The sequence below is a fragment of the Pleurodeles waltl genome, chromosome 4_1 (genome assembly GCF_031143425.1).
Source record: "Pleurodeles waltl isolate 20211129_DDA chromosome 4_1, aPleWal1.hap1.20221129, whole genome shotgun sequence".
Taxonomy (NCBI): domain Eukaryota; kingdom Metazoa; phylum Chordata; class Amphibia; order Caudata; family Salamandridae; genus Pleurodeles; species Pleurodeles waltl.
In genome coordinates this window covers 475,199,629-475,213,561 of record NC_090442.1, presented here as the reverse complement: position 1 = coordinate 475,213,561, position 13,933 = coordinate 475,199,629, and the positions used below count along the sequence as shown (strand labels likewise).

General features: G+C 43.3%; 1 protein-coding gene across 1 annotated transcript in view; it reads right to left on the bottom strand.

Moving 5' to 3' along the window:
• Positions 1-4,983: 4,983 nt before the first annotated feature.
• Positions 4,984-13,933, bottom strand: part of LOC138287166 (uncharacterized) — a 110,285-nt gene continuing 101,335 nt past the window's right edge. The window contains exons 5-6 of the mRNA XM_069227527.1: positions 5,108-5,271; positions 4,984-4,991 (exon numbers count right to left, since the gene is read on the bottom strand). Coding sequence (XP_069083628.1) covers positions 4,984-4,991; positions 5,108-5,271 — 172 coding nt within the window. The remainder of the gene's footprint in view (positions 4,992-5,107; positions 5,272-13,933) is intronic.

Genomic DNA, 13,933 nt, shown 5'->3' with positions numbered 1-13,933 from the left:
CATTGTTGCTGAGGATACCGTTGATGAGGGGCTTGCGATGCAAAGTCTGCATCAAAGATGCATCGTGCACCGGAGGTTCTGTGGAAGCTGCTGGTCTGTGAAATGGGGTCCTGAGTCGTGATTGAAGTCACTGTTGAAGAGGGGCTTGCAATGCAACGGCCTGTGTCGAGGATATGTTACACAGCGACGGTTCCGAGAGGCTGCAATGTGGAGTATTGCATAATTGTCAAGGATGTTATTGACTAGGGGTTTGCGATGTGAAGTCCTATGTCAAAGATGCGCCATGCATGTGAGGTTCCAAAGAGGCTGCAGGTCTGCGACGCTGGATACTGTCTTGTTGTCGAGGACTCCGTTAATGATGGGCTTGCAATGCAAAAGCCTGTGTCACAAACATGTCGCACAGCAGCGGTTAAGATGAGGCTGTGGGCTGGAATGTGAAGTCCTGCATTGGGGATGCGTTGCACAACAGCTGTTCTGAAGCGGCTGTGAGGAGATGCATTGTGTTGCATTGGTTCTTGCAACCTTCAAACCCGCCACTAGATCCCTCCACAGCCTCATCAGGTCCACCAGGAAATCCACCTCGCAGGACTGCATCAACTCCATCACACACAACACTAAAGAACTCTTCAATGTCATCAAAGAATTTGCCAAACCACAAGCCAAGACCACCAATATCCCTCCATCTCAGGATCTCTGAGACGAACTGGCCACCTTCTTCCATCAGAAGATCAAAGACATCTTTGACAGTTTCAGACCCCAAGACTCTCTGAGCTCACCAACAACACCATCACAATGGATGAGATGCACTCCATCATGATCAGCATTCACTCTGGAGCCCCGACCTACCCCTGCCCACACTACATCTTCAACAAGGCCAGCGCTTTAATCATGCCCGAACTCTGCAAGACCATCAACTGCTCCATAGAGTCAGCAACATACCCCGAAGGCTGGAAGCACGCTGAGATCCGCCCACTCCTGAGGAAACCCACAGCCGACCCAACGGACCTCAAGAACTACCGCCCCATCTCGCTGCTTGCTTTCCCAGCTAAGGTTGCTGAAAAAGCAACCAAGACTCAGCTACACCAACACATCGAAGACAACAACATCCTGGACGTTTCCCAATCAGGATTCAGAACTAACCACAGTACTGAAACTGCCTTGCTCACTGTAATAGATGACATCCACTCCCTCCTTGGCCGTGGACAAGCAGCAGCCCTCAACTGACCTTTGAGCCGCCTTTGATACAGTGTCTCACCGCACACTATGCACCAGACTCCATGCAGCAGGCATACGCCACAAGGCCCTTTGATGGATACACTCCTTCCTGACAGGCAGAACACAGAAAGTCAGGCTCCCGCCACACCTGTCAGAACCCACTGACATCAGCTATGGAGTACCCCAAGGATCATCGTTGAACCCCACGCTGTGCAACATCTACATGATCCCACTCACCACAGTCATCATGAACTACGGTACGAATATCGTCTCCTACGCTGATGATACCCAGCTGATCATCTCCCTGACTGAGAACCCCTCAACAACCAAGAAATTCTCAGGGACGGGATGGGAGCTGTCACCACCTAGATAAGGGAGAGGTGCCTTAAGCTGAACTCTGACAAAACCAAGATCCTCATCTCAGGACCCTCCTCATCAGCCTGGGATGACTCCTTGTGGCCATCAACACTTGGAAGGCCCCTCATCCCTACAGACTATGCACAAAACCTCGGCATCATCCTCGACTCATTGCTAACCATGACCAAACAGGTCAACTCCATCGCCTCCTCCTGCTTCCACACCCTCCGACTCCTAGGGAAGATCTTCAGATGGATACCAACGACTGCTGGAAAACAGTGACACACGCCCTAATCACGAGCAGACTTGACTACAGCAACGCCCTCTATGCCTGAACTTCCAAGAAGAACCTGAACAAGTTGCAACAAATTCAGAATGCCGCTGCCAAACTTGTCTTAGACATCCCCCAATGAGAGCCCATCAGAGAACACCTGAAAAACCTCCACTGACTCACAGTTGAGAAAAGGATTGACTTCAAAATCCTCGTACATGCCTACAGAGCCCTCCATGACAGCGGATCCAGCTTCCTCAACCACCACATCAGATGGTACTCCCCTTCCAGACCACTATGCTCGTCCCAGCAGTAGCTTGCCAACTTACCCCACATAAGGAAGTCCTCCGCTGGAGTAAAATCTTTCTCATACCCGGCAGCAAAAGGATGGAACACTTTACCTTCTCACCTCAGACAGTCCGCATTGCTGCCTCAGTTCAGGAAGGACCTCAAGACCTGGCTCTTCAACTGATCTCTGAGGACACACCCCTCAGTACCTTGAGACAAAATGGGTGAGTAGTGCGCTCTAAAAATACATGATTGATTGACTGATTGTTCACAGGACCACAGCTGGCCTCGCAGAGCACCTTCTGGACCACTTCAAAGAGTGTAGCACTGGGATGGCAGCACTTGAGGTCAAGACTCACATCAGACTGAGTCCAGGTGCAGCCAACCAGCCCTTGTAGTCACTTCAGTGTCCCTGGGATCAAAATGCAGGTCCAGTCCTTCAACTCAGACAGCAGGGCAACAGAGTAGCACTCCTTCTTACAGAGCAGCACAGCAGTCCTTCTAAGACTTCCACAAATACAGAGGTACACTGAAGAGTTGGGGCTGAGGTTCCACTATTTATACTTTGTGTTCACTTTGAAATAGGAGAAGATTCTGGGGGTTTCCACGCTCAGAGGTGTTTGGAATTTCCTACCTCCCAGCTTTGGTCCCAGCTTGTCTAGAATCATAATAGACCAGTGTCAACCCCTTTGTCAGTGTGCTCAGACAGAGTCTTTGTGTTATGCAAGTGTGTGGACAGCTCCTCCCCCTTGGCAAGTAAGAGATGGCCCAAACTGCCAACACCTATGTTCCTTTTTTACATTTTCTAGGAGCAGCACACTGATGCCAGCTACCAGCTACACCTAGTTGTGTGACCCAGGATCCAGGCAGCATACACCAAATGTTTGGCACAAGAAAATCTGACTTTACCATTAAAGAGGGCTTTAAATTATAATTTTATAGACACTAAACTTAACATTCCCACCTGTACCCAACTGAAAGTTATCATTTTTTTAATGTAATAAGGCAAACCAATGTTATCCTATAGGAGAGGTAGGGTTTGCAGTAGTGAAAAATTATATAAGAGTTTTTCACTAACAGGACTTATAAAAGTTAAAAGTGCATGTCCAATTGTTTAAGTAAAGTGCACTCTGCCCTTTCGGCTGTTTAGGGCCTGCCCTAGTGATGACATATGATTATTAAAAAGGAAGAGGTATGCCTGACAAAAAGGTTTATTTTGCCAGGATGAAATGGCAGTCAAAAACTGCAAACACAGTCTGAAATGGCAGGAATGTTTTAGAGGGCTACTTAAGTGAGTGGCACAATCAGTTCTTTGGGCCCACTAGTTGCATTTATTTACAGACCCTGTGTACATGCAGTACCACTTTACTGGGGTTGTACAAGCAAATTAAATGTGCCAATTGGGTTTAAGCTAATTTTACCATGGGTAAAAGAGGGAGCACATGCACTTTAGTACTGGTTAGGAATAGTAAAGTGCACAGAGTTCTAAGGCCAACAAAAAGGAAATCAGCAAAAATAGTGAAATTAGGAAAAATGGGGGAAGACGACCCTAAGGCTGACAGGTGTAACACTCATGCAAACACCACTACCTCTGAGTATGAATTTAAGTTGTAGTCAGGACCTGCACTTGATTAACAGTGGGATCACAAATTCTCCCAGTGTTTAGTAGAATATTGTTGTCTAGACAACCAATCAGAATACTTTTTAGCTGGCTATAGCTACAGGTATTGGCCTGATCATGAATCATCCTCTGGCTGCCAGCTCCCTAGGTGAGTTAGTGTGGGTTGGCCCTGCACCACTGGGTCAAGCTAATCTCCCAATGGCTTTTCCCTTCCCATTTGAGTGAAGGTACCTGTGATTCTGTTGCTCAGCTATAGCATAAAGTCACTTTTCTGAGAGGTACCTCAGTACCTGCTTCTTTCCTGGTAGTTCTGTTAAATGTAAAACTGTTTTCCCGTATCAACAGAAGTGACCAGTTGAAACACACTACATGCCATTGTATCAACTTTACAAATTAATAACTACTATTTTTCTATTTTCAGAGCTTTCCACTCCTAACCACTCAGTACAACATTTAATGATTTTTACATCAACCAAGGATTTTATTCTATTTTTGCTATTTCTGTATTATGGTGCATTTTGCTTGTTCTTGCCTTCATCCCCCAGCACCTCCAGTGTCCTGCTTCATAGCCTAAAGGTGAGCCAAAGAAAATCCTAGAATGCTTTTAGCATGCCTCTCCTTGTTTAGCATGCCTCTCCTTGACAAAAGTTGGTTTGGTTGTAGTGGGAACCAATGCTTAATTTTACTAAATAAGTGCCAGGGCTGTTGTCTGGAGGCTATTGTAGCTTGCACCATCCATTGCCCCAGGCAACACTGCCAATAAAAGTACAGACACAGCTAACCATCATACTCCTACAAGTGTGACAATTTGAAATTTTAAGATACATTAAAAATGACTGCGTGCCAGGTATTAGTCATTTAAATGTATATTGTATTATTAAACAACTATTGTTGTGATCATCACAAATTTAGACAAACACCACCAACATGTGGTAGGCTGACATAAGTGCCAGTGTTAACAAAGAGCCTGTGCCAAGCAACAGAAACCCCTGGCTCAAATTAAGCACTGGTGGGAGTTCAACTAATGTGGGTGAAGCTAGGGGCTATCCAGCTTGCTATGACTTACAACAAATGGAAACAGTAAGGCTCTGTAAAAAAAAATGCATTTTTAAGAGCAATGCCAATGTTCATGTTCTAACGCTACATATTGTTTTAGCTTGTCATTTACAAATCCATGAACTTAGATGGTAGAGCAAAAAGCATAATAAGAACAGAGGGATATTTTACCTTGCTACCTATCTACAATGAAGATAAATGGAAATGTTTACAATGAAAAAGAGGCGACACACTTGTATTATAACGTAATAGCTTTTTAAAAGTATTTTTAGAAAACAAATGAACATAAATTTCTCTACCGTGATCAATCAAAAGTCGTGCACCGTGTAGGTTTGATGCGAATACAGCGTAAAATAACGGAGTGCGGCATTCATCATCCTCTATGTCCACTTCAGCACCGCAGTCAAGTAGCACAGCCAGAATGTCATAAAATTCCAAGTCTAATGCAGCAAGATGCAAAACACTATTGGTCAAAAAGCAGAAACAAAAATAGATCTTAAGGTTTGTAAAGCTTCTTAGTAATAATACAGCAAGTTGATATGAATTACTATTTTAATTTTAATAATCAATTGGAGGTTTACCAATGGCACCAACATAGACAAATGAGGTTTTAATTGAGGTTTTAATTGCCTAGGCCATTGTTAGAAACTGAGTTACTCGTTGACTGAGCAAGGCACAAGCAAACTCTAAATTAACCTGTGCTCAACCCCCTGACAGCTTGACTCAAAGCAGTCATGCTTAACTTAGAGGCAATGTGTAAAGTATTTGTGAAACACTTCAAACAGTAAAACAGTGAAAACACCACACAATAAAAATCCTGGAAACAGAGAGCAAAATTTATTAAATAAAACAAGACCAAAATGAAAACAATCCAATCAGTAGAACCGCCGTTATGAATTTTTCAAGAATATATATTGCCTAAAAGTGTAAAGCTCCAACCCTTGGCTCTCTGGTCACACTGGACCAGGTCAAAGACAAAAGTTCAGGCCAATCACAATGGAGCATGGGTCGGATGCAATCCCAGATTAGCCTCAGTGAAGTTTTAGCTTCCATATTTTGTGCCAAGAGTCCTATTTGCATTGGAGAGGGCCACGAGCAGCAAAGGGAGTGTCACAGGCGGCACTCAACATGGTGCGAAGAGCAGCTGGGCATCACAGATGGGCAGGCTGGATTTTCATGTTGGCAGTACCCCACGGGCTGAAGATGCTGCTATGTGAAGAGACTGAGGGTGGCTCAAGCTGAATGTCAATGCCTGAAGTGCACTTCCAGTGCTAACAGGCCAGTTTGCAGTTTTAAACAGTCACAAAAAGCTTGATGTCAACAGCTTGAGAGCCACACCAAAGGTCCAGGATTTAAGAGGCACCACATGGAATCAGGAACTCGCTGAATGTGGGTCCAAGTGCTGTTGGGGAGGTTGTTTTGTCTCTGATACTTAGCTCAGGAGGTCAGCAGACTAGCCCTTTGAGACACTCTGGGGTCCTGAAGCTGAAAGTCCAGTTCTTCTTCCTCAGGCAAAAGGGCAGCAGGCATCAAGTCAGCGCAGCAGGGTAGCAGTTCATTTCAGAACAGCAGTCTAGCAGAGTGGCAGTCCCTGTAGCAACACAGCAGTCCTTCTTCCTAGCAGTGTATCCACAGGCCCAGAAGTGTACTGGAGTGGTATTGTCTGAGGACCTTTTTTTATACACAGCTGTTCCTTTGAAGTGGGAAGAAACTTTTAGAGGCATGCCTTCGAAATGTGCAGATGACCTATCTTGACTGCCCTGACTCCAGCCTACCCAGATTGGGTATGCAGGCCTTTGTGTGGATACAGGACACAGCCCATTCAAGTGTTAGTGAGGTAGGGCCTAGCTCTTCCTTTCTATCCTGTCAGTGATGGCCCATCCAGTCACACCTAAGTTCCCATTGTGTGTGACTATCTACGAGGAATACACAAAGCCCAACTGCCAACTACATCCAGTTATGTGACCAGAAGCAGGCTACAGGTACCAAATGATTAAGGCAAGAAAATACCAACTTTCTAAAAGTGGCATTTTCAGTCCAACTTCACCCTAAGTTAGGATTTTAAATTAGGGGTCCAGAAGCACCAAACATTAACCAGTTATCTCTTCCCATTTGGAAATTACACTTATAAAATGTAATAAGGCAAATCCAATGTTATCCTATGGGAGAGGTAGGTCTTGCAGTAGTGAAAATTGAAAAAGGAATTCAAGAGTTTTTCACTACCACGACATTTATAACTTAGAAGTTCATGTCCAACTTTTTAAATACGCTGCACTGTTCCCTGGGGCTGTCCAGGGCCTACCACAGTGGTGACATATGGATTAAAAAGGAAGGTTTAGCCCTAGTAAAATGTTTATTTTGCCAGGCGACATGGCAGGTCAAAACTTCGCAGACATACCTTGGGGCACGTGTGGTGCACTTTACTTTGGACTCATAAGTTAAATAAATACACCAGTTCCATATAAGCCAATGTTACCATGATTTGAGGAGAGAGCACAAGCAATTTAGCACTGGTTCATAGTGGTTAGGTGCAAAGACTCCTAAGGCGAACAAAAACAAATTCCGAAAAATAGGAGGAGGAAGGCAAAAAGTCCAAAGATGACCCTGAAGAAAAGACCAGCTCCAACAGTTGTGCTGTGGTTTGGGGTCATGAGACCAAGGCACTGGCTTCAGTAAATGGCAAGACTGTATTATTTAGTTCAATTAAGATACTTTGTAATGGCCAAGTAAATGAACGGATGTATTCAGTGAAGTATATTTCCTTCTGAGTTAGTATTTTTTAATGCTTAATGTTGATCAGAGATGGACAGAAATCATTATATAGCATAAATACATTAACGCCATTTCCTCCCTGCCACCATTCACAATGCATGTGTTACAAATTTCCCTCATACAAGACAGAAATGATGAAACTAAAGAGAAACACATTGTTACGTTTCATTACTTTAGACAGTATTATTAGATTATGGATAGACTCTAAATGGGAAAACTCAAAAACGATCTTCTAAAATTTAAAATACATTATTTGGCTAAAATAACTCATCTTAAAACAATCTAACAAATTACTACAGCAATTCAAAGGGATGGCCTCTTTCTGAAGACTTTACTCCATTCTGCCTTACCTCACTTAGGAGATGATGTCTCCCCATTTAATGAGATTTTATATTTAATAATACCATAATGTGACAGGGCTAGCAACAACAGGGCTTATAGGGATGGTGAAAACAAAAAAAATGGTGCCTGTCAACAATGGGCAAGCAATGGCGTGGGAGGGGGAGGAGGGAGATGGGCGAGACAACAACAGAGCTAGTAAAACAAGAAAGCACTGACATGGGAAGGGTACTGGGAACAATCAACAACAACAATGGGAGAAGAAGAAGAAAAAAAATTCTTCTAACAATGAGTACTTGGTCCATGGGGAAAAAAAGAGCAGCACGTGAAGCCTGCGCGCACTGACTAATCAGGGGCCAGAAAATAACGGAGACAATGAAGCCAACGAATGGTATTCCGTGAACAGGCTCCAAGCCCCCTTTTAGTTCACAAAATGTTTTGCAAGTTATAGTGCATGCACTGTCTCAGGCGAAACCTAAAAACGAAGGATGAACATGAACTTTAGCAGTCCTTGTCTACAATACACATTTCTTGGTCTTCAATGCCACTCTCTTTTTGATTCTCACAGTCAAGCTTTTAATGTGATAGAGATTCCAGATGAACCTATTTATATTGAATCAAAGGATGTCGGTAAAACTATTTAAGATGTTTCTAATTTCAACCATCTCATGCCCCGTAATTTGCAGCTATGATTGACATATTAATGTAAGACTCTACGTATATTAATTTATTTAATGGCAATACACGTTAAAGCATTGTATACATCAGAAGACGTGTGTATCCACATAAACCTAAGGTTTAGATAATGCTTCTCGTTTTGGCATTCAATATTGATACATTGTAGTTATTTATTGGATCACTTGATTATCCTTACTTGGTATTGATTTTATTGTCGGAGTTTGCTTTGTAGTCTCCCTACATGAGCCTGAGAGGCAGAATAGATTCGCTATTCTTCCTTATATCTTTTTTCTTCATTTATTTATTTGCAGCGCGGCTTAAAAACACTTGCCTTTATTATCAACAATATTATTAGAATGAAAAAGCACAGGGGAAGCATGACTGTCCTTCCGAATTTTGTCTAACGACTTGTGTTAGTTATTAGCAGGGTATATTGTTGTTCTTCAGTTCCAACCCACGCCACTAAAGTTTTTTTTGTTATATTCTGAGTTTGTTGAACTTCCGAAACTGGTGGATAATTATTTCTAACAGCTAAAGGCTGCAAGTAAACATACCAATGAAGATGAAAGATACATTAACAGTGACTTCTTTACAACTGGTTAAAGCCCATTAAAACACTGCTCACAAAACTGTAATATAAAGTCGTTTACCACCGAAATTACCGGCAGGTTATAAATGCTGCCTTTTACTTCAAAACTAGAGTACCAGTGAATTGTGCAAGCCAGTGATGGCACTGTGACCCTGCTACACCGAATACAATTTAAAGTGATTACTGTATTATCCAAAAAAGGGTGCATTGTGACGTCTACATTCCAAAAGTCACCAGCTCCAAAGTTCACAATAAAGTAAAAAACGTTCAGTGCTGTTTACACTTGATAAATTATAGCTCATCTTAATCCTCAGCAGATAGAACTATATTGTACCCTACGATTCTATACCTTCATGCCATCAAGAATGAAGGTTAGTGTTCAGTATTCCACCCCAACTCTTCCTCTTCCATCACTCGTCCTATCCGCCCCCCACTTCCCCTCTTCAAAGCTTGTCACACCAAACCTTTCATTGGGGTACACAGAATTAATTGTTGGAAAATGTCACACCAACTGCTTTCCACCCCATGTCTAGAAACAAGAAATCTGCGACTTCACTTCCCTTATTCCTTGCATTATTTGTCTGGTTGGCCTGCCTTCCTACACAGATAAAATCAATTTAAACGTCTAAAATTAATGATGTCCTTTATCCGCTATTCCCTTTTTCCCCAATAATGAAACTGCATTGTGGTTTACCGGTCATGACATGATAACATCTGCATCCGCTCCCCACTGTCAGGCTTAAGCTTGTGGATTTCTTTGCAATATCTATTCCGTGCGCTACAGTTTCTCTAGTTGTGAAGGATTTATATAAAATATCTTCTTTTATTGATAGTCGGTTCCTTGTTTTTCAGTACAATGATCAATGTTCAAATACGAGGCGAGGGTATCCACCGTTCGGCCTCACCTCACAGGCAAGCAACAAGCCCATATTTATTAACGGGGGAGAAGGGAGATGAGGTGATGGACAAATCATCGCATCCATAACGCACGGTCACAGGACAGCCATACAGACTGGCTACTGGAGACAGATCAGAAGCCAAGTATAAATAATGCGCAGTCCGTAACTACCTCACAGGAAGCCCTAAAGGGCGTATTAAAGCGTTCTCCGGGGGTGTTGTCAGATATTACTTCACGCTGCTCTTGGATTAGCACTCCTTGTTTGATGAAAAATAATTAGGCTCAATGCTACATGCTCATAGATCTGGAATCGTGCGTGGATCATGATACATGGCGCAGTATCATGCGTCCTTAATGTGGTGCCCTTTAGATGCGTAAGTGATACCATTTCTTCCTAACTACGTATTCGTTTTCTGGGGTTTTGTGGTATTTTCATTTTGACACTGCGTTGATTGGTTAAAAAATAATCGTGCGCCAACAATAATTTTCCACAGCAGACCCGCTCCCCAGAAAATATTCAGAGCCATTTGGCACGTCCACGTGCACAGCCTTGCTTGTGTACCATGGTAATGTATTGCATGTTTTATTTGAGGTTCGAAAACTATAAAAGCAAAGGTAGGATGTATAATTTAAGTAGGTAGGGAGCTCAGTGAGTTAAGCAGTAGCTTTTGAGAAGTTTGTGCAACCTTTATGGCACAGCTATAAGTTGTAGCAGGGCTGACTCAGGACTTCATTGTTTATGAGTGTGATAAATTAAGATCCGTGGATTTAGTAGTGAGAACATTTTAATGATAGAATTGCAAATCAGCAAACCTGAGGTAGTGTGTTACTCGTATATTAAACCAGGACGAACCAAAAGAGATAAACTATGTTTTTCTTTATGTTTTTAAAATAACTCAGTGTTAAAATGTCATTGCAAGGATCTGCATGAATTCCGCAGGTGACAAGCTGGATTCGAAGCAGGGGCAGCTCAGGCTTTGATTCTGAGCACATAGAGTGTGGTAATGATGTCACCTAGGTGCCAAGGGACAGGTCCGTTTGAGCTGCTTACAATATTAACATTCATCACTATTAGTGTCTAGGTGTCGCGAGTTTTAAGTCATAGGCCTATATAAGGCAACAGCCTATATGTATGTAATATATATATATATATATATATATAAATATGTTACCTACTGGTTCTCACCAGTAGGAAGTTATAATTAGGACCATGTTCCCATAGAAAATGTGTTTTTTGACTTGCTTATATATTTGGCAACATTTCACGAATCTTCACAAAATTTTCCCAGAAAAGTGTCCCAGTGATTCTTGGTGCGCATAGAAAGTTTTGGGGTGATCCGCCAAGCGGGAGCCGAGAAAAAGGGGCCTAAAAAAACCTTGTGTTTCCCATGTTAATTCAAATTGGATCTTTCAACACGCCTACAGCCCGAACCACTGGACAGAATTACACCAAATTTGGCAGATAGCTGTCGGTACGCAGATTGTGATTTTTTGTTAAATGGTGTAAATCTGTTCAGTAGTTTTAGAGCAATTTACAGAAATTCAAATTTGTATATCTTTGGCCGTGAAGTATTCGCGAACAAAGCCGAGCTTGAGAAGGGAAATGCACAGCTCTGATTGGCTGCCAACACTTAACCAGGAAGTGTTGGCAGCCATCCTGGTACTCGGCTTGAGCCGAGTGCCAGAAAAAAAGTAGAGAAAATAAAAAGGGTGAGGGTAGTGATACTCTGACCCCTTAGCACTGGCGGGAGCAAAGAAAACATTTTTTAAATTATTTTTTTGCTACGAGTTCACGAGATTCGAGAATTCTGGACAATTTTTTTTTTAAAAACAAGCGTGGGCCAGGTCCTGGAGGCATTAAAAATGTTGTGTGGGTGGCCCTCCTGGCCCACCTCACAGCTCTGGGGGCCACCACCTCCCCAGAGCTTTCATTTTTTTATATGCAGGGGTGGCACAGCCCCCTGCTGCCCTTGGACTGCGATCTCCCCAGGGCTTCAATTTTTATATATGGAGGGGCCTGCCGCCTCCTGTGCCCCAGGGACCACAACAACCAGGCTTCTGTTATATCATATGTATGGGGCCCACGCCCCGCTGCCCTGGGGTCCACCACCTCCCCAGGGCTGCATTATTTATAATATGTGGGGGGGGGGCCCGCATACCACCACTCCCTGGGGCATTGATGAAAGTATATGCTGGGGGCTCATGGCCCCCCCGGGGACCACCACCCAAGGGGCTTCTAAATAAATAAATGCAGGGGGCCCACAGCTGCCCCCATGCCCCAGGGACCCCTACCCCCCCACCCCCCAGGGCAAAGTGTAAAAAAATGAAAGAGGGGTCCCAAAGGGGCCACCACCCCCTGGGGCTTCTAATTCAATACATGCAGGGGGGCCACGGCCCCTTCACGCCCCAGGGACCACCACTCCCCCAGGTCAAAGTGTAAAAAAAAGAAAATAGGGACCCCCAAGCCCTGAGGAGCACCACCTGCGGGCTATGTAAACACTGGAGGGGGACCACACAACCCTCCTCGAGGAGCCTCTGATGGGCCTGGTGACCACCACCCCCCAGATCCGGCTCCTGCTCTGTCCTGGGGTGTCCACCCTGGGACATAGCTGTTTGCTATGGCTTGGCTGCAGCGGTGCAGCCAAGTCACAGCAAACACTTCGGGTTTTGACAGCGGGACCTTAAAGCAGGTTCCGCTGTCAAAATCTGAAGGTTTCATCTCTGTCCTTGCACAGCTGCAGGGGACAGTGATGAAATTCGTCAGCAAGCACGGAGCTGCTGTCAAAACAGCTCCATGATTGCTGAAGCAATGGCACTGCTAGGGAAGCCGTAAGGCTTTCCCCACTGTGCCCCATAGCCCGTAAGGGGCTTTTGCTTATTTTTTTTTATTTTAAATAAATTATATTTAAATACAAAATACATAGGGACCGCGGGGGAGCCCTTGAGGGCTCCCTGTGGTCCCTGAAAGCCCATAAAAAATAAATTAAAAAATAAACCCCCATAGCTGAGTGTGAAGGTCGCAGACCTTTACACTCAGCTATGGGGGTTCGAGTCCAGCTGGACTCATTTCCGTTTTGTTTTTTAAATGAAAAAAAATATTATATTTAAAAAAAATTTTTTATTTATTTATTTTAAATTAGAGACAAATAACTCATTCTAAGTATATCAGACATCAAAGCCTAAAAAATCTATCTCTCTCTCTCTCAGTTTCTTTCTTTCTTTCAATCAATTCTCCCACTCATACACCCACTCAGACACTTACACACCAACTCATACCTACTCAGACCCGCATGCACTCACTCACAGCCCTAGTCAGACCCTCAAGCACCCACTCAGACCCACTCAGACAGTTGCACACTTACTCACACACCCACTCAGACCGTCACACTCCCACTTTGGTTTTGTACGAGTAAATACAGAACCCAACAATTACGTCCCTGTAACCTTTGTTTTGTTTCAGTGAATAAATATATATATTTATATATATATTTATATACAAAACAGCACTCAACCAAAAGATGACTGTGAGTAGAAAAGTAAAGTGTAACAAAAGCCTACCTTGACATCATGACCATCTGGTATTTGAATGATCTAATATCACAGAACGATGTAGATGTTCTAAAATGCTCCTATATCAATGCCATTATTCCTCTAAATATGTTCAAAGCCCTAACTAATTGTGAACAAAAAAAGGTTTTATGCACACAAAATCAAATATTCCAGAAAAATTCTAATGGGTACCATCATGGAAAATATACTTTGATATGACCACACGAAATGAGCATGACTTACTGTGAGATGCATCTTTCTTGGGCTTGATTCTTCTCAAAGTGCATGCAACACATGGCT